Source organism: Mesoplodon mirus (assembly GCF_964341445.2).
Source record: "Mesoplodon mirus genome assembly, chromosome: 9".
NCBI lineage: Eukaryota > Metazoa > Chordata > Mammalia > Artiodactyla > Ziphiidae > Mesoplodon > Mesoplodon mirus.
Genome location: NC_138985.1, coordinates 98,928,838 through 98,950,310, shown reverse-complemented (window position 1 = coordinate 98,950,310; position 21,473 = coordinate 98,928,838). Strand labels below are relative to the sequence as shown.

The following is a 21,473-nucleotide window of genomic DNA, read 5'->3' as shown; positions in this document are numbered from 1 at the left end:
TACTCTGCCTTGACCACGCAACTTTCTCCCAGTAGCTTTGGGCCAGCTTCAGGGAGGGATGTAAATTTTTTTTTTTTTTTTTTTTTTACAAGTTCGAGTCTCACAGCAGTTACAAATGTCAATGTTACCTTCTAGAGGAGACCACCTGGAAGATAACAGCAAAGAGCTATAATCCTTATTATACCTCTAGCCGATAAATCGTCAACTTTGACAATACTCATCTAGAAGGTTCACAGAAGCATAGTAACAAAATTCAAGCAGGGGAATGACATTCATTATTTAACTGGTTACTTTTTTTTTGCCGTACGCGGTCCTCTCACTGCTGTGGCCTCTCCCGTTGCGGAGCACAGGCTCCAGACGCGCTGGCTCAGCGGCCATGGCTCACGGGCCCAGACGCTCCACGGCATGTGGGATCTTCCCAAACCAGGGCACGAACCCGTGTCCCCTGCATTGGCAGGCGGACTCTCAACCACTGCGCCACCAGGGAAGCCCTAACTGGTTACTTTTTATTTTGTGAAATCAAATTCCTAAAACTTGCATATAGAAGCTGCTGGCTCTAAGAAAAGTCTCTGATAGCCTTAGATAAGATTCAAAGTACAGGGCTTCCATGGTGGCGCAGTGGTTGGGAGTCCGCCTGCCGATGCAGGGGACACGGGTTTGCGGCCCGGTCCGGAAAGATCCCACATGCCGCGGAGCGGCTGGGCCCGTGAGCCATGGCCGCTGAGCCTGCGCGTCGGGAGCCTGTGCTCCGCAACGGGAGGGGCCACAGCAGTGAGACGCCCGTGTGCCGCAAAAACAACAGCAACAACAAAAAAAAAACAAACAAAAAAAGACTCAAAGTACAGCATCTTAAGGGATCAATTAGACTAGGTTTATACCAAGTGACTCGGCCAGTGTTTAAAGAAAAGAAAAAGATGGTATAGGAGGAGAGAAAAGATTTAGTATGAAGAACGGTTTATTCTTTTCCTAAGAGAAAAATGAACATGATATTTGAGTGAATACAGTTATATTTATCCCAAAAGGTAAAGATGGCCAAAGTTGAGCCCTCCAAAGTGTTCTATGCGTTCTTTTAGAGCCTAAAGTTCCTCTGATGATCTAAAACTCTAGATGTATTGTCTGCATGGCCAACATAAGACAATCAGTTGATTGTAGGGTTCAGTACCTAATAACGAAGAGGACAGCAACCTAAGTTCAAAATTGAAGTGTAGGTTTTTAGTCCTGAATAAGCTATAGTAGAAATAGGATAACTAACCAAGATAAGTTTGAAGAAGTATATCTGAGACTCTACTCCTGTTTATTATTCTGCCCCCATTACAGCTAACTCTACTCTTTTACTGGAGTTGGTAGTTTTTTTGTTTGTTTGTTTGGTTTGGTTTTTTTTACACAAAAAAGGAAGATTTGGGGGGGATTACTGAAGCCTAACTTTGAGCACTAAAGAAACAAAGCTTCTGATAACTTTTAAGTAGATTGTAATAAGGTTAAATTGGAGCTGTCCAGCTTATCGAAGCCACCTGTGATATAGGTGCCAGGTGTCACCTGAATTATGAAAGATTTATATATGAAGATATACTAACTTTGATTATTTCAAAGCTTAGTGTTAGTGAATAAGGTATGATTTAATGGACAAAAGTATATTATAGCTTTAGTCTTTCCTTAAATGACTGATTAATAGTATTTATTCTAGACCAGAGTTTTTCAACCTTAGATGCACACTGGAATCACCTGGGAAGTTTCAGAATTACTATCTGGGTTCTACACCCTAAAGCTTCTGATTTAATTGCTCTGGGTTAGTGACCGCTTATTAGATGACCTGGGAAGCTCGTAAAAATTCTATCATGCAGCCAATGTTGAGAACTCTCCTAGATTCTTTAATTAGGAAAGAATATGATTTGAGAAACATGGACATTGATTGAAAACCTAATTTGCCAATTGTCTTAGTCATTATTAATAGGTGCTAACTACTCCCCTTTAATAATAAAAAAGACCTAACTCTCATATTAAAGTTGTAAAGTGCTTAGTTCCTTGATACAGATGTTAAGCAGTTAACTTACATGTATGGTCACAAGTTATAGCCATTCTTTCCCTGCCTGTCCTAACACCTGGGAAAAAATATAACTTGTTCTATTCGGCCTTAAAGGGCTACTGATCTCCTCCTAACAACTGTATTTTTACTGAATTTGCCTCTACATGGTCATAGTGGTTTACACCTAAAGTTATTTAGAGCCATTGACATTCAGGTCAAAACCTACAGATACTCCAACAACTATACCCACAATTTTCATCATCTACTAAAAGAGCAAGCCTTGTTTGAAGAATCTGGGTCAACCAATGCTTCAGTAGTCTTCAGATGGCACGTAATATAGAGCTAGGGAATAATTTGTAGTTGAAACTTAGGTGGACTTGGACTCATATTTAGAATGTTAATGCTAGATCACCCATAACAGAGCAAGAAATGTAACTCACCAGATTTTGTTTGAGCCTTGGTAAGATGAAGGTAAAAACATCTTTTGATTGACCATCCACCAGTCAGCTAGATAATTAAAGAGCACTGGCTACTGAATTACTTTATAGCTGGGAATTGACAAGGGAGCTTCATGTAACTTACCCACTGTAAAGTCAATAAGGAGGGGTTTCCCTGGTGGTGCAGTGGTTGGGAGTCCACCTGCCGATGCGGGGGATGCGGGTTTGTGCGGAGCGGAGCGGCTAGGCCCGTGAGCCATGGCCGCTGAGCCTGCGCGTCTGGAGCCTGTGCTCCGCGGTGGGAGAGGCCGCAGCAGTGATAGGCCCGCATACGGCCAAAAAAAAAAAAAAATCAATAAGGATATGTCAAGGAGTAGATTCTGTGTTTGGAGTTCGCATGGCTACATATGAATCAATGGAGAGCCTTAGAGCAATATGACTCCCAGTGTGGACATCTGCTTGAATGTGAATAACATCCCTAAGTTGGAAGCTAGTATAATTCCTCTCAGAACTCCAAGATTCTGTATTGAGATATCACCTGTAGAGCAACTGGAGGTGAGGAGTAGCCTCTAATTTACTCATGCCTCTACCTACCAGTCATCCATCTCATGGTGCATTTCATTCTCTGCTGAGAGGACAGAGTAGAACTAAATGGAATCCACGTGGGTTGAATGGCTTTGCTGCCCACACTCCTCCTCCTGAATGAGACATTAATAGTAAACCAGCCGAGGGAGTTGAAGGGGGGAGTCATAATAGGGCAGTAACAACTATGAGACATCTCACCTGGTATAAGAACATTTTATTGGAATGACAGTTGGATTAGTTCTCCAGATACCAGAACTGTTGGCAGGCCATGAATTGTAGTGTAGAATTATGGCATATACCAGTGTGTCAGGAGTCATCTAGATAGAACCAGACAAATATTTGTCACCTTAGCAGGATGACTTCTTGGAAGGAGAGCTCACACACTGTAGCAATACTTTTTGTGGCATTTTCCACCATCTTTTGATGAAGCTTTATATAAAGCCGGCTGGTATCTATATGTTAACACCACATGAAACTTACATTCCAAACTGGTTTCTCCAGAGATTCATGAAAAATAACTGTGGCATAGATCAATGTTAATGATATGAATTAAGAAAAATCTAGGTTTTAATCCTAATACTGCTAGTTATCAACTGTATTGCATCAAATTACTCAAACTCTCTAAGCCTCAGTTTCTTCACCTATTACTTGGTGAAAAATAGTATTTACCTCAAAAGGCAGAGAGAAAGTAGTTGTTAGCACATTGCATCTCTCACTCTATTCTATGGGCAATTTATTCTCATAATTAGATTGTTTAGCTTGTAGAAACGACTTCTCATAGCTTGATCTATCATAATAATTGACTATTTTTCAAGGGTAGAAAACAAAAATGAAGCAACTTGAATATTATTCACAACATTCTCCACCATTTGGTTAAAGTTATAGGAGCTGGACATTACTCAGACCACCTAAAATGATGCTGACAGCAGCAAGACGAGTTCAAGTCACTCATGTACTTTACATCATTGTGTAAACATAAAGAAGTTGATTTGATAGGTGATAAGGTGAAGGTAGTGAGGTAACTTGACAACCTCTCAAAATAAGTCTTAGAAGTAACTAGAAAAAGCTACATCTTTTAAACAAAAGGACTCTATGCTTCTTGCTGTACTGCATTACCCCTCCTATTAGTTTCTTAATCAAACTATGGCATCTTGACAAACTCCCAGTGAGGAGTCTTACCTGTACTGCACTGTGCTATTCATGGAGCCCAACTTCAAAGATGGCTGCATTGTTTACTGAGTCTAAACAGTTGTAACAGCAGCCAACTAGGCTGAGATTCATATGGGATGGGTTCACCATCTTTCCTTTCCTGAACACTCTCTCTGAACAGCTACCACCATCTTCTCTTCTTGACACTGCATTTTAACAGGCAACCATGAGGAGGAAGACTTAGGAAGAGAAGTCTGTGGAGAAGCCCAAGAAAGAGAAGGGACATGAGAAGACTCCGGAGTGGCCTTCTTATCTCTAATCATGCACTTGGTGGGAACAGAACCTGAAGAAGGAAAACCCCAAAGAGCAACAGACCCTAAAGGATTCACTGCCAACCAGACTAATAGAAGCCCCACCAGGTACCCCTGGCCCATCCCACCTACTCGCTACTATTAGCTTCCTAGCAACCTAGAGGCGGTGGCCTTTATATCCATCCTCAAGTCATTCAGCAGTTATTGCAGGCCCTGAAGTTCAGGCTGGAAATAAAGGAGGCAAGAATGATAGTCTACAACTGGAATTCAGCCAGCGCTTTCATCATTTAAGAGCGAGCCCCGGGCTTCCCTGGTGGCGCAGTGGTTGAGAGTCCACCTGCCAATGCAGGGGACACGGGTTCGTGCCCTGGTCCGGGAGGATCCCACATGCCGCGGAGCGGCTGGGCCCGTGAGCCATGGCCGCTGAGCCTGCGCGTCCGCAACGGGAGAGGCCACAACAGTGAGGCCCGCGTACCGCAAAAAAAAAAAAAAAAAAAAGAAAGAGCCCCAAGGAGGAAGGAATCAGCTGTTGAAAGATTTTCAGCTCTCCTTAAGAAGGCACATGTTGTATCCCTTTTGAGAAGCTTGATGAGGCCTGGAAGGGAGTTATAACTTACAAAGATTCAAGGTATACTTTCCCTGTAATCAACAACTGCCTTAAGTTGCTGAATAATTTGATTAAATGGAGTTTTAAATCAAAGACATAAGAGTTTAATTAGAAACTATTCTTGTCCTACTGAAGTTAACAGGCAGCTGTGCTGATTTTATTCCCCTGCCAGGATTTTTACCAACTCACAGAAAAGAGGGACTTGGAAACAAGCATAAATGTGTAAAAGGAAATACAGTTACCAATGAAATAGGCCACGAGGTGTTTTCCACACTAGCCACTAGGACTGACTAGATAGAGGAGTCCTGTAGAAAAAAGTATGGGTCCTGAGGGGGAGGGGGAAGGGTAAGCTGGGACAAAGTGAGAGTGGCATGGACATATATACACTACCAACTGTAAAACCGATAGCTAGTGGGAAGCAGCCACATAGCACAGGGAGATCAGCTTGGTGCTTTGTGACCACCTAGAGGGGTGGGATAGGGAGGGTGGGAGGGAGGGAGACTCAAGAGGGAAGAGATATGGGAACATATGTATATGTATAGCTGATTCACTTTCTTATAAAGCAGAAACTAACAAACTATTGTAAAGCAATTATACTCCAATAAAGATGTTAAAAAAAAAAACTGTCCCAAACAAGCAGAGCTGGAGGACACCCCTTCCATGTTTTGCTTGATGTATTTAATACTCCATTTATTTATCCCCGTTGGTACTTTTTCCTACTTCCCAATAAATATTTTAATTCTCTGGTTCCTGAACTTCTAGGCTGATAATTTTCAAATATCCATGTGCATAAAATACATTTTGCAAATTTTTTTTAAATGCAGATTGCCCCCACTTTACCTCCAACTATGCTCAATAGGTCGGGGTGGGACTCCCTCATCTTTGGTAGATTCCCCCAGGTGATGTGACGCAGTTGAAACACTTCCTAGTCCCAGTGTTTGTGTTCTCTCAGTGCTTCACCCTCTACCACCACTATTTCCTATGTCCTATACACCTCAATCCATCTGTTACCTGTTTTTCCAAACCCCCTGCTTCCAGGACCACCTGATCAACTAGGAATCTTTGATCAATAAGAACTCTGGGACATATTAAAATATACAGGAAGGAAGGCAAAACCTGGGTAGCTGTGGCATTCTCCAAAAGGATGTTCGCATTTTTACCAAGAGGGTCAAATCCAAGTCACTCTGGATCCTGGGAAAGTGCCTAATTCAGGAGACTCTTGGAATTCTCTCTAGAAAGTCTCGATGGTCCCAGGAATTTAAAACAGAGGTGGCTGCCCCAGAAAAAACCTTTGATCACAAAACTAGAAGGGGCCTTTGAGACAATTTAGAACTTACACGTCAGAAAAGAAAAACTCAGAGAGATTAAGTAATAGAATCATGGGAAATCTGTTAGTTAGTGGTTAGTGACATTTCTGAGGGTACAATCTGGGTGACCGATCTCTTTCCGTGGGTAGTGTGGGTGGTGTGTGTGTGTATCTGTGCGTGTGTGTGGAGGACTAAAAACTCTGAAGAACATTACTGATCCTTGAATGGATCTGGCTGTTCTGAGATTGTAGCCAATTTGCCTTGTTGGGTCCACTCCAATCCCAACCACCATATAGACCTGCAGAGATCCACACTGGCCAGCAAAGACTGGAAAAGGACAAACAAGGAGTCTGGAGATCCTTATGTCTATAAAATCAACTTGCTATGATTTTGTCTAAAAGCCATATACCTAAAATGTATTAAGTGTATTCTACCTAATAACATAACATATGAAAAATTGAGGTCCAGAAATGGGATAAGGGCTCTCAAAATCACCCATGTGTTCAAGATCAGAATTATACAGAAGCCCACACCTAATTTCAAATGGTTTGTTAACTGAGTGTTGTCACCTCTCCTGTCAAGCACAGTTATGGTCACTCTTGATGAGTGTTCCTGAGAGACATGAGTCTAATATTTTAGATATTTTCAGAAGGCATTCCTGTAATAAAAATCTATGTAAGAATGAAGAATTTGAATAATAATAATAAAACAAGTACTATTCAAAGCTGTATGCCTTACCTGTGAAATCACATTTTGACTTTTGCTGTCCTGGCTCTTCAAGTAAGTAGTACTTTTAAACACAATCCAGCCAGCTCCAAATTCCTTCCCCAAATGACAATCTTCTTGTAAAACGTACGTACACTGCAGTATGCCCCATGCCTAACGGAAGTAGTAAGTCCAACCTGACTTTGTCTTGTATATCTGCACTGTGTGTATATGTCTCTGTGTGTGCCTGTGTGTGTGTGTGTGTGTGTGCATGTGAGAGAGAGAGAGAGAGAGACTCTGATTTGAGTGTCTTTTTAAAGTGAGATCCTTAAGAGGGAAAAACATAACATGTTATTATTAATAACATTATAATTATCAAAATGTATGAAAATATTCACAGTGAAAAGCCAAGTCACTGGCAGAACCAAGGATGGAACACTTGGGTGGAACACTTTTCCCCCGCCATTCATTCCAAGAGGAGTAATTTTTCCTAGCCCCACTCTTGGCCCCTTTACTCACTCCTCATTATTAAACCTGAGGATGAATCCTAAGCAAGCTTGTGCACCTGACACTTTTACCACCTGGGCGAGTCTCCCAAGAGATTTCACTGCTGCTACATGGTGAAAGTCTTCCTGGGTATTGGTAGGTAATTTGTTTTAATTCTAGAGTCTAGTATTAGTAAGCCCTTTAGGTAACAGATCTCAAGGCTTGTTATTTTTTACTTGTTCTTTTTTACGTTTCTAATTATACTGGACTTTTCTGAGATATATTTCATATGCAAAATAGAAACCCTCCAGAAAGCCTGTGGGAGAGAAGGGCACAGTGACACACAGCTCCCAGGCTCATCCCTCTGGGACAGAGACCCTGATACTTGGTTTAGTGGCAGCTCCTCCAAGGCCTTTCTCCAAGCTTGTTCAAGGACCACCTGGTTAGTAACTCCTGTGCCCTTCTATTTTTTTTTTTTTTTTTTTTTTTTTTTGCGGTATGCGGGCCTCTCACTGCTGTGGCCTCTCCCGTTGCAGAGCACAGGCTCCGGAAGCGCAGGCTCAGCGGCCATGGCTCACGGGCCCAGCCGTTCTGCGGCAGGTGGGATCTTCCCGGACCGGGGCACGAACCCATGTCCCCTGCATCGGCAGGCGGACTCTCAACCATTGCGCCACCAGGGAAGCCCTGTGCCCTTCTTTTAAGTCAAATTCTTGAGCCTCGCCTAGGATTTACTGAATTAATACTGGTTGTGGGGCCCAGAGATGCACGTATTTTAAAAGTTTCTCAGGTTATTTGTTTTTATACAAGAGCTTAAGAACTACTACAACAGAAATACTTTCTTTACTGCACAATACTGTCCTTGCATGAGAGCACTTGAGATCTCTCCGGAAGTTTCAAAAGCCCTCCTCAAATACACAGCTCTTCCAGCAAACGTGCCCTGATTTTATAAATTTCCACTTTCTATCCCAGCAGTGTTTCTTAGTTGGAAGTCCATGTATAGACTAATAGGGGTCTGTGAACCCTCCAAAATGTATTAAATTTTACATACATGTGAATATGTACATTTTTCTAGAAAGAGGGTTTATAGATTTCAAGACTTCTATAACCCAAAGCATTCTTGGAGTTGCAAAATTAGAAGATAATATCCATCCAGAAAGACTGATTTGTTTTCAACAGCTCTTTTGGGTCCCTAAACATAACGAAGTACAAGGCTTAGCAGTTAAATTTTTGTTAAATGGCCTTATTTGTCTGCATGTCAGTTCCTTATAATTAAGCATACTTTGACTAATTTGAATTATGTATGCCTGCATTCTAAACTCCCCACGCTATTTGCCTTACACAGATAGAGAACACAAGAACAGGAATGTCTGTGCTCCTTTTTCAGTGTTAGTTACCTCTGAGGAGCAAAGGTATCTTTGCTTTTCTGTGGAAAAAATTAACATCTTCTCTGATGAGAGTCACAGATTCATCTGATAACAGGTGCAGAAAGAAATCTTTAAACTCTAGACAGATTAAGGATAAAGGAGGACCCTAGGGCACAAAGCAGATGTTGTAAGTAATCAAAGAGACAGAAATTTTAATCAGTTCTTCTGTTTTTCAAAGACAATTCTGTTTCCTGGATTAATAGGGAGCTGCTGTGAGGTTGAATTGCCCAGGTGTGGCAAAATACTGTCCTACCCTCCTAACCTGGGGAAGTTTAGAGAACGACATTCTTTCTAAAATTTAAAGTTATCTAGAAAAAAGTTACTTGTTTATTTTTTAAAATAATAATCTCATTGACATATAACCTGTTAAGCTTTGGAGTTAAACAGAGGGTTTTGGGGCTTTTCTGGGGAGGGTACTTGGGGAAGGATACGTTTTTTCTTCCATAATTTTCAATATGATACAAATATTTAATACACAAAGTTGATGAACATTACATGAAAATATATGTAAAACAATTTCCATTTGGTGTTACTCGGTGTGACTTTCCTTCCCCTTACCAAGCTGAAATGGAGGACTAAACATTTTGAATGATCTGAATTTCATTCCAATAGTGTAGTAGGCAGCTTCTAAGATGTCCCCCAAGGATCCCCATTTCCTGATATCCATGATCTTGTGTAATCCCCACCCTTGAGTGTGGACTGAACCTTGTGACTTCCTTCTAATGAACAGAACATGGTAAAAGTGATGGGATGTCCCTTCTAAGGTTAGGTAACAAAAGACTTTGACTTCCATCTTTCTCGGCCTCTTTCTCTCTGCCCTTGCTCTGGGAGAAGCAAAACGTTGTGAGTAGCCTTATGGAGATGCTCACATGTCAAGGAACTGATATATCTGGCCAACTGTCAGTAATGCTTGAGTCAAGCCAACAGCCTTGTTAGTGAGCTTGGACCAGGGATCCACCCTGAGTGTGGGAATGACAGTAGCCCCAGCTGACACTTTTTTTTTAATGTTTTCTATATTTTTATTATAGTGTGGAGCACCAATAAAAAGAGGTATAATAATAAAACTAGGCATAAGCCCATAGTTTTCTGAATTTTTTAAACATTGAATACTTTTTGAATATTCATATAGTTCAAAATCAAAATAATACATAAAAGTACATGGTGAAAATTACTGCTTCCTTTCCAGCCCACACGCATGTTCACCCTTCACCTTTCCTCTATCTTACTAGTTTTTTGTGTTATCTTTCTTTCTTTTTTTCCTTTTTTTTTTTTTTTTTTTTTTTTTTTTTCCTTTTTGTGGTACGCGGGCCTCTCACTGTTGTGGCCTCCCCCGCTGCGGAGCACAGGCTCCGGACGCGCAGGCCCAGAGGCCATGGCCCACGGGCCCAGCCGCTCCGCGGCACACAGGATCCTCCCAGACCGGGGCACGAACCCGCACCCCCTGCATCGGCAGGCGGACTCTCAACCACTGCGCCACCAGGGAGGCCCTCCTTTTTTTTTTAACATCTTTATTGGAGTATAATTGCTTTACAATGGTGTGTTAGTTTCTGCTTTCTAAGAAAGTGAATCAGCTATACATATACATTTATCCCCATATCTCTTCCCTCTTGCATTTCCCTCCCTCCCACCCTCCCTATCCCACCCCTCTAGGTGGTCACAAAGCACCGAGCTGATCTCCCTGTGCTATGCGGCTGCTTCCCACTAGCTATCGGTTTTACATGACACTTTTTGGTTGCAGCCTTATGAGTAACTCAAAGTCATAGGACTCAGCTAACCTGCACGCTGATTCCTGATCAACAGAAGTTTTAAGGTAAAAATTGTTTATTGCTTTGGACCACTAAGTTTTGGGGTATTTTATTACACAGCAGTAGATAACTAAAATAAATGCAAAGAAAGCATAATTCACCCTCATGAGGAAGAAACACTTCTTTCTCTGGACAGTGGTAACCCATTCAATCTCATTCTATAAGCCTATGGTTTTTATAATGAAAACCATTTCAAAGGAATTGAAGTTGCAAGGATGAGATGGGCATACAAAATCAGCTAAGGTAGCTTTTTCAAACATCACTTGCATTACTACCCTAGCTTCTAGGAAGTAAAATGATGATAATTTAATATATATTAACTGTTCTCTATGTAAAGTGCTGTATCTGAATCATTCCACTGAATCCTCACACGCACCCCAAGTGTTACTATTATGGACACTTTACAACTGAGAAAATTGACGTAAAGAGAGGTTGAATATCTTTCTCAGTCTACATAGCTAGAATTTGAACCCAGATCATCTTGAAACTAAAACTCATATTTCAAAGCACAGCAGTCTGAGGAGACCTAACAAGGACTGGCATTAGTGAATAGTGAATTTATGGCTTTCTTTGCCAAGTCCATTCAATAATAATAGGGAAAATAATTTTCCAAAGTGCATAAAATCCTAATTAACTCTATTAAACTAACCTATAATTGTTTCAATGCACTCATAAAAATACATAGAAATATCAAACATGTTCTATTCATGTATAACATTTTTGTGTACTCTAATGACAGGTACACACAACCAAGAGATGTTAGAATTACATAGACCTATATATAAGACATATATAATAATGACATTTCAATTTTTTCTTTGCATTTTTCCTTCTCTTACTTGGAAGAGCAATTTTGACCAAAATCATAAAAAGCTGACAGAGAAAGAGTCCAACAATTTCATTTTCATACAGTCCAACAATTTCATTTTACAAATGGGAAAACCGAGGACATTATTTGCTACCAGTTAATGGTAGCAAAAATTAGAACCAGATCTACTGATTTGCAGTTCAGTGTATAGTCCGGTGCTGTGCATGGTCCAGTAAATTCGACATAGTATTGAAAAAGCACTAGTTTAATTTTTTCCAATAAAAACGTGGAATCAAATTAACCAACAATGAATTATTTAGCTCCCTTTGGAGAGATATATAAGATATATAAGATATAAAATTCGTATTGAAAGAGCAACAATAAGACTGACAGCTAATTCTTCCTTAGAAATAACAGAATTCCAACTATAATGGAAAGATCTCTTTAAAGTTCTTAAAGAAAAGCACTTAACTTCTCAACCTAGAATTTTACATTTATAAAAATATCCCTCAAAAATGAAGGTTAAGATTAAGATGTTTTCAGGAAGTTAATCATTTATCACTACCAAGAACACTGAAGGGAGTTTTTCAGGCAGGAAAAAAATGGTTCCAAACAAAAGCACAATAATGTAAAAAGGAATAAAGAGAGAAAAGGCTAAACACACTGGCAGAAAATGAGTAATGACTGCATAAACGATCATAATAATGATTTGCAGGGTCTAAAATATATTTTGTATAAAAATGCATGACAGCAACAGTACAAAGACAGTAAAGGATAATTGGAGTTTAAGTGTTCTAGCCTTTGCATTTTTCTGGCAGTTGGTAATAGGACATATTTAAGGTGGATCTAATCGGTCAAAAATACATGTGCAATCTCTAGTCTAACCACTAAAACAGTAATAACACTACATATAAGTGCACACTGATAGAGAAGGGAAATTTGAAATTTTTCAAATATTTGAAAAATACAAAAATCAAGAAAAAAAAAGGAACAAAGAACTGGTGAGTAAAAAACAAACAAAAACAATATAAATGTTATAGTTTTTTTTGTTTGTTTTTGTTTTTGTTTTTTTGCGCAGTACGTGGGCCTCTCACTGTTGTGGTCTCTCCCGTTGCGGAGCACAGGCTCTGGACGTGCAGGCTCAGCGGCCATGGTTCACGGGCCCAGCCGCTCTGCGGCATGTGGGATCTTCCCGGACTGGGGCACGAAGCCGTGTCCCCTGCATCGGCAGGCGGACTCTCAACCACTGCGCCACCAGGGAAGCCCTAATTTGAGCTTTTATCTGAAGAAGCTATGAAAAAAATAGCAAATTGAATCTAACAGACAAGAAAGGAAATAAAAATACGAACAGAAGCCAATAATAGAAAGCAGACATAAAATTGAGAACACCAACAAAGCCTTTGAGAATTAACTGAAATTCAGACATCTAACAATACTGTGTCAGGGTGGGGAGGTGGGTGGAAGAGTGGGGGAGAGAATACAAATTATTAAGATCAGGGATAAAAAAGCCACCGTTACTTCAGGTGCTACAGATGTCAAAAAGACAAGAGGATAGTGTAAGCAAGTTTATACCAATAATTGTGATAATTTGGGTGAAATGTACAGATTATCCCAAAAGTTGCATTATCACAGCTGACAAAAGAACAAAAACAAAGTATGAACCCACAGTTCCTTGCCAGGGGGCTTTCTCAACAAGGTTACTCAGCTCATCAAGCCACCAAGTGGTACCTCTTGCTCCAGTCTATGAAGACAGAGTCTTATATAGTGTGTGACATAACCACAGGAGTTATATCTCATCATCTTTGCCTCATAATGTAGCCTAATCAAACGAGTGACATCCATAGCTTTGCCATATTATATTGGTTAAAATAAGTTACAAGTCTTATCCTTATGGGAGATTGAGGGGTGGGGGAAAGGATATAGTACACAAAGGCATGGATACCATGAGGCAGAGATCATTAGGGTTATCTTAGGGTCTATCTATCACCCTGTGCCCAATCACTTTGACTACTGGGCTTGTTATAAGAACATTCACAGCAGCATTATTTGTAAATGTCAAAAACTAGAAATGACTCAAACATACATCACAGTAGAATGCATAAGTAAATTATGGTATATTCTAATAATAGAAAATATACAACAATGAAAAAAATGAACTGTTGCTTCACTCAAAAATATGGCTAGATCTCTTAGACAAAATGATGAGCTAAAGACAACAAACACAAAAGTACCTGTGGTATAATTTCATTTATGTATGATTCAAAAAGAGACAAAACTGGTTGTGGAAATAACATCAGTGGATACCTTTTGGTTAGAATAACTGGTAAGGGCCATAAGGAAGGCTTTTGAGGTGAGGGAAATGTTTATGTCTTAGTCTGAGTGTTGGTTGAAAATTTATCAAGATGAACACTTAGATTTTGCACATTACTGTGTATATTCTATGCTTCAAAACAAAAATTATCTAAATCTCTTTAAATTATTTTAATTTCCTATACAGAAACATCAACTATTCCTGATTCTTCAACTCTTTATTAAGACTTTTCCTTCTTATTCAAATGGCCAATATGTGCTTTGAAAGAAACAAAGAAAAGAGGGCAACTGTCTACCAGCTTCTCTTCCATGTGGCATTGGTGACCTTGTTTCAGGCATCATGCTTTCTCTTGTTTCACAACCATCATTCTCATGTTCTACAGATCCCATGGCCCATTGGTTAGGGTCAACAGTTTGTTGTTCAACAAAGTGACAATTCAACCAACATTCTTAAGCACTGTAGCTAGTAGATTACAGTGTAGCTTTCTCAAAGAGCAAAATCATCAAAAATAACAACAAAATCCACTCTGTACAGGTCATAGACGAATGGAAAGGAGAACCACAATGTGTAAAAATGGAAACATGAATTAAATTCTATAAATGATCAAGGAAAGAAGCACTTTATGTAGAGAATACAGGACTGTCTACTCAAAGGAAGTGTCATGCAAACTGGTATGCAGGGATGAGTGGGCAATGCCCTGAACAAAATGGTGCCACAGCAGCTAATGTTTAACTAACTAACATCTACTTGCTGGGCACTGTTCCAAATACTTTATATATATATATATATATATTAACTTACTTAATTTTCATATCATCCTAAGGGGTAGGAACTCTACTTTACAGATGGGAATAAACAGAGGTGAAAAAATAACTTGTCCAAGGTCACAAGCTGGAAGTAAAAGTTTAGAAGTTTGAATAGGAACTCTGGAAACCTGTGCTTCTAACTGCTTTGCAGCAGCAGTAAAGAAAACACCACCACCTGAAAGAGTGTGGCCTCCTCTGGAGAAGGCAAGCATCAGAGCACGGCCGAAGAGTGAGAGGTGAGGCTGGGATCGTAGCAGAGACCAGAGTGTCATTCCATAAACGATGTTTGGATTGATTAAGTGGGGAGCCGTTGGAACACTTTAAGGTATTGAGTCACCATTAAGATTTTTATTTAGAAAAACCACATTGGCAGCAGTTGGGGTAGGAGGTAATGACACAAGAGGGGAGCCTAAAATAACAGACAAGGTAAGAAATGATTAGGCCTTCCTGCACTAAAGCAGTGAGGATAGGGGTGAAGAGTAGAGGCTAGAGAAGGAGTTCACAAAATCCAGGCAGGAGCGTGGCATCAGCATCACTTGGAACCTCATAGAAACACATACCTTCAAGCTCCGCCCTAGACATTCGCATCCAAAGTTCTGAGAGTAGGGCCCCAAAATCCGAGTTTTACTGATCCTTTTGAGTCATCCTGGTTCACACAAAAGTTTAAGAACCACAGGCTTAGGGGATTCAGTTTTAACCCAGGGTCCATGTTAGACTTACCTGGAAGGTGCTCAAGATTCATTGCCCCACCACCCACCCATTCTAATTTAGTTAGTAGGTCTGGTGCAGTGCTCCAGCATGTGAATTTTTGAAAAGCTCCCTGAGTAATGCTGATACATCCCGATTAAGAACAACTGAAACAGAAAATGGAATCTGATCTGGTTCTTTACTCCTCCATAAGTAGATACACACGCACCTTGCAAACAGGGTATTCTCTGCTTCAGAAAATTCTAAAAGAGTAACTTGCTGATGTCTGCCTGTGAGACTATCTCTAAGTCTAAATCTTTACCTGGGGATGCCCTTTCGTGTCTGCCTATGTGCATAGGGATGATCCTGCCCTCTACTTCACATGCAATAGGGCCTTTTGATGTTTGAAATTCATCCAGCAAATAAAAACAGGAAAAGTGGCACATCTACTAAATGTTTATTTCTGAAATGCATCAGATAATGGTTTCAGAGTGAATGATTCAGTCCCTAATAAGAACACTGTATTAGCTAGTGAATCCAATTTAATCTGAATTCTTGGGAATATTCAAACAGTTTTATACTTGTCAGTACTGAAATTTAAAAAGCAAACAAATCAGCAACAGAAGAGAGGCAGGCAGCTGTACAAAGCTCAGCTCCATGGTGGCCTCATTTCATACTTGTCTCCCTTCATCACCAGACTCATCTTTCAGTGCTTCCTTAGACCATTTGAGTCTCTTTCTTCTAGGTTTGTACCACTGTTTACTCTTGAAACAGGCAGACGTAACTACATATGCAGACATTCCCTGTGGTTGGTGAAAATTTCAGAAGCCGTACTACCCCGGGGCACACTCTTCACCCTCAGTATCATCCTACCAGTTTTGGCACAAAGTCCAAACTCCTTAGCATGGCTTATAATAGTCCATCGTGTAATTTATCATCCAACTCAAAGGATTTGAGAATGATAAGCGGTGCTAATAGTAATTACCATGGGATAATTGGGCAGACTGTGATAGCCCCAGTCAAATAGGAATCTCCATTAGCCTCCACACCTGGCAGTTCATGATCTAGTTACATAACCAGCACTTCATCAATGTCTACCTGCTAACACATATTATTTCTAATCAGTACAAAAGTTCTGCAATTCTTTATTATTACCCTTATTTTACATATGAGGAAATGCAAAGAAATTCAATAGCTTGCAGGACATTTTACAAACAGGAAAAGGCAGAATCAGAAGTCAAATCCCAATCTGTTTGGTTTCTATATCCAAACTTTTCCTCAGGTGGGTGTTTTTTTTAACAAGTAGTAACTTTCTAAAATAGAATAAACAAGGAGTTATTCAAATCCCCATGTATACCAGAACCTGTTTTTTAAGCTATATATTAATAGCTCTCTTCCTGAAGAACAAATCATTCATAACAAAACTCAAAAAAAATTGAGACAGAAGTATATAAAGTCAATAATATAAGTTCCCCTCTGCCCCCACTCTCAGTCAACCCAATCCCCGTCCCAAAGGTAAACACTCTTGGCAAAATCCTGTTTATATTTCCAAAAGTTTTTAAGATGAAAACATAAATGTGGGTTTCTCTTTTTTCCCATTTAACTTGGAATATACTATATGAAGAACTCTCTTAACACTCCATTAAGAAATACGGATAATTTTTAAACCAAAGATATAAAGTACTTTCCCATATAAATCTGCTGACAAACAACAAAAAACATTCACATTAATTCCTTAATTAAAGACTAAGAGACACTTAGCAATAAACTCATGAGAGTGGAAGGAACAAAATATATTTCATGCTTAGTAAATTTTGTTACTGTGGTTGGCACCCGCAAAGAGTTCAAAATATAATCATTGAAGGCTAAGCCTGTTATATGGAGGTTGAAGTATACATCTTTGACTCCTGGGAGTGGGTCAAGCCCCATGAAGCCCCAACTCTGCCACAAATAACCTGGGTCACCACACTATTATTCACCTGAGTCTCAGCTTTCCAAGTACAAAATCAAAGAGTTTGACTTCATAAAGCTAAAACCTCATGTATCTAGATGATGTTAATGCACCAGCAACACCAAACAGGGCCCTCCTTCAATCTCCCTCCTCCTCTGCAGGAGTACATTAGACAAACATCACCACCCTCTCTTGCCTACCAGCTGGGCCATTTTCCCCAAGACAGAGAGAAAACAGACATCCAAAAGAAAAACCTGCTGCAGAACTACTGAACTGTGGACGGGAGATCATTGCTCCCCTCACCCTACTAACTACTGTGCCTGCTCTCACAAAGATTCACATCTAGAGGAAGAAGGGAAATACAGTTTTCATGATGGATGGATCTTTTCCACTCTAAAGTTTCCTTCTTGTGAAGGGAGGTCAAAATAATATAACCTGTGGGCATTCTCCACCTGTTTACTCATTAGGGAGGTCCTTACATGTTTGATAAGTCTGGGAAGAATAACTGAGTATGTTTATTATTGTGTTTAGGCTGCTATAACAAAATACCATAAACTGGGTAGCTTAAACAGCAGACGTTTCTCCCAGTTCTGGAGGCTGGGAAATCCAAGGTCAAGGTGCCTGCCTATTCTATTCAGTTCTTGGAGAGAGCTCTTCTCTTGACTTGCAAATGGCTGCCTTCTCACTATGTCCTTACCGTCCTTACATGGCAGAGAGAGAAAAGAGAATACAGACTCGCTTATGTCTCTTCTCATCAGAGTATCTCCCCTCCCCATGGCCTTATCTAAACTTAATTATTTCCCAAGGACCTTATCTCCAAATGCCATTACACTCGGGGTTAGGGCATCAACATGTGAATTCTGAGTTGGGGTACAGCTCAGTCCATAGCAGTATGCTCAGCTCCGTCCTTTTTCTTATCTTGGGAGTAAACCTGCCCACCAGAAATCATGAGGCATCTTGTATCCATCTACACTGTAAGCCTCGCTGGGCCAAGGGGGATAGGTTACCTGATTCTTGAGTTTGGTATGGACATTTCCATTTTTTTCATAGAAAAGCCAAGTACTTTATGCTGATCTTTATCTACAGTAAAAGTGATATCCTGGACATACTGTACTTTCTGTTGTCCTATTAACCAGTACCAACAATTCTCCCTCCCTCCAACACATATAGGATTGTGAATGTCTTTAGCCATATGCTCCAACTGAAGAACAGTTGGTTCTTTCAGAGTATTCTTCCCTCCCTATGAGTACACACTTCTGTGTGTGTATGTGTGTGTGTGTTTGGGTGTGTGTGTGTGTTTACTGGAGGGAGAACTGGTGGTAGTGGTTCATCCATAAGTTCATCCATAACTATACTTGGCTAGTATTCTGCACACACGCCACAGGCACTCATGGGCGGCAATCCGACTGTGCAGCACGCGCTTGCTTTTCATGTAACACGTCCTCCTCAACACATGCTTCTTTAGAAATGAGAGACTCTGTGCATGACTCACCAACATTCAAGAGTAAGGTCATTGGTAGAAAAACCAAGTAAGCAAGGCACACCTCCTTCAAAGAAAGGACACAGCCACCAAGAGGAATTCAAAGGGTCAATCCTATCAGTAAGAACACATTCAGGCAAAAGTCACAGAAAAAAACCCTTGACATAATAGGTTAAGAAATTAGGAAATATTTTAATCTCAAATAATGAGATAGCAGGGACAGCTCCAGGACTGATTTGTTCAAGTGGTTCCTTTATAAATCAAGAACTCAAGATGTTTTTTTTTTTTACTCTGTCATCAACAATGTGTCAGTCACTCAAGGTAGCTTCCCTCATGGTCACTAAGTGATTACCACTGCTCCAGGCATCTCATCCATGGAAACATGACAAGATTTAGTGGGAAAGAGGGGCATATCTCTTCCTATGTGTCCTTTTTTAAGAATAATAAATCCTTCACCCAAAGTCCCCCAGCCAATTCCTTACATTTCAGGAGCCAGGACTCGTTCATATTCCCCTCCCTAAACCTATCGGTGAAAAAAAGGTAATGATATTAGTATGATTCACTTCGGAAAATCAGGTGTTATACCTGAGTTACAATGGAAAATCAGGACTAAACCAGCAAGGAAGGAGGAAAGCCTATCAGGCTGGTAACCAGTAGTGTCTGTTACATTTACCAGTCAGGACTGATGGATAATGCAAGAATATGCTCTTCTTGGTAGAATGTAGGATCACTTCTCACACCCAAATAAAGTCACCCATCCCCTGATGTGCACTTGGGGACTTCAAGGAAGATAGGAGACAGGGACTAAAACATTTGGGATGTTATCAGCGGCATCAGCATATTGAGATAGGAAGGCAGTGATCACATTTAATTAAATTATGTTAAGTCCTTTCCCAAATGGCTGGTGCTCTTGTTTCCTTTCATAAATGGATGAAATGAACACATAAAGTATAGGACTACTCAAATTCCATTCCTTGGGAACTGTCACATAGTCCTTGCCAATGAATGCAGAGGGGCAGATATAGACCACTGACCTTAACAGAATTTCAGAAAGACAGTAGCCCGGCCTGCTTATCCTAAGTTTTAAATTAGATGTGCTCTGCCAACACGAGAGAATCAGTTTGCTGTTCTGACAGCCCCTTTGCTGCAGCCATTTATGTAGAATATACACAATTATTCAAGAAGTGTTGGCAGTGATGTTATTCATATTAATTAGATAAGAACCATCTGAGAATGCTAAAATTTATCCTATTTTCAGCTAACAATTAAGGACTGTTGCATAATAATCAGACTCTTTAAACATTTCAATTTCCATTGACCATTTTAATTAAATTTAAGTTGTAATAAAAATATAGGATGTTGCTACCCTTTTTAAGCTATTAAGAGCCAACTTGTGGATTGCTTAAACAGATAAAAAGAGACTGAGTTTCCAGGTAGTGTTCATGATGTATGGAAGGCAGAGTGATATGGTGTAAAAATGTGATATTCCATGAGAGAAGACATGAGTTTAAGTTTCATTTCTGCTGCTAACTCTGTTTCTTATAGATGTCAATTACTTTCAAACTGCTCATCTCTGAAATGGGGACAATATTATCTGTTGCATAGGTTTGTTGTATAAAACACTCAGTGCAGTACCTAGCACATAGTAAGTACTTGAGGATGACAGATATTAGTATTTAATGGATATGAAATAACTTGCATATATGTGCCGCTATTAGGCTAATTAATCTGAACCTAGAAACACAGGTGGCGTTAACATTATTTTTATGGTCAGGTAAATTAATTTTTAAATGTATAAGAATTCAGACCACAACATCCAAAAGATCAAACTTAGAATCTCCTGTGATGGCTAGTTTTATATGTTAACCTGGCTAGGATACTGTGCCTAGATACGTGGTCAAACATTATTCTGGGTGATTCTGTGAGGATGTTTTTGGATGAGATTAATATTTACATCAGTAGACTCTGAGCAAAGCAGATTGCTCTACATAATGTAGGTGGGCCTCATCCAATCAGCTGAAGGCCCAGATAGAACAAAAGACTGAGCTCCCCTGAGCAGGAGGGAATGCTGCCAACAGACAGCCTTCATACATGAACTGCAGCATCAGCTCTTCCTGGTTCCACCAGCCCACCCTGAAGATTTTGGACTTGTCTCAATGATCACCTAAGCCAATTCCTTAAAATAAATCTCTCTATACATGCACATCCTATTGGTTTGGTTTCTCTAGAACCCTGACTGATATGCCTCCTAAGACAAAAAAATAGCATGCCATGTGTTAGACCATGACAGCAGTTGGCAGTTATATTAGTATTATGACCCTTCATGCTAGGTAGGTTCTCCTCCCACCAGGCATGTCCCCTGCCAGTGGAGAAAGGGCAAAGTAAACCTTCCTTGAAAACCAGAGCCACAACCTATTACTCTCATTAATTTCCTTAAGAAGGACAATTTAGTCTTGGCAATACCAGAGGTTTAAAACCCTATTTACTAATTTCCCCAAAATATATATCTACCTGCATAATATCCAATTATCTTACATCTATTTCAGAATTTATTCAGGCTTCCTGTCAAAATGTATTCTCCAGCCTCTTAG

At 40.0% G+C, this 21,473-nt stretch overlaps 1 protein-coding gene across 1 annotated transcript in view; it reads right to left on the bottom strand.

Annotated features, from left to right (window-relative positions):
* Positions 1-2,281: 2,281 nt before the first annotated feature.
* LOC309810290 (zona pellucida sperm-binding protein 3-like) overlaps positions 2,282-21,473 on the bottom strand; it is a gene marked incomplete at both ends in the record, with an annotated part of 43,782 nt that continues 24,590 nt past the window's right edge. The window contains 2 exons of the mRNA XM_082632248.1: positions 2,282-2,365; positions 2,866-2,981. Of these exons, the coding sequence (XP_082488374.1) occupies positions 2,282-2,365; positions 2,866-2,981 (200 nt within the window). The remainder of the gene's footprint in view (positions 2,366-2,865; positions 2,982-21,473) is intronic.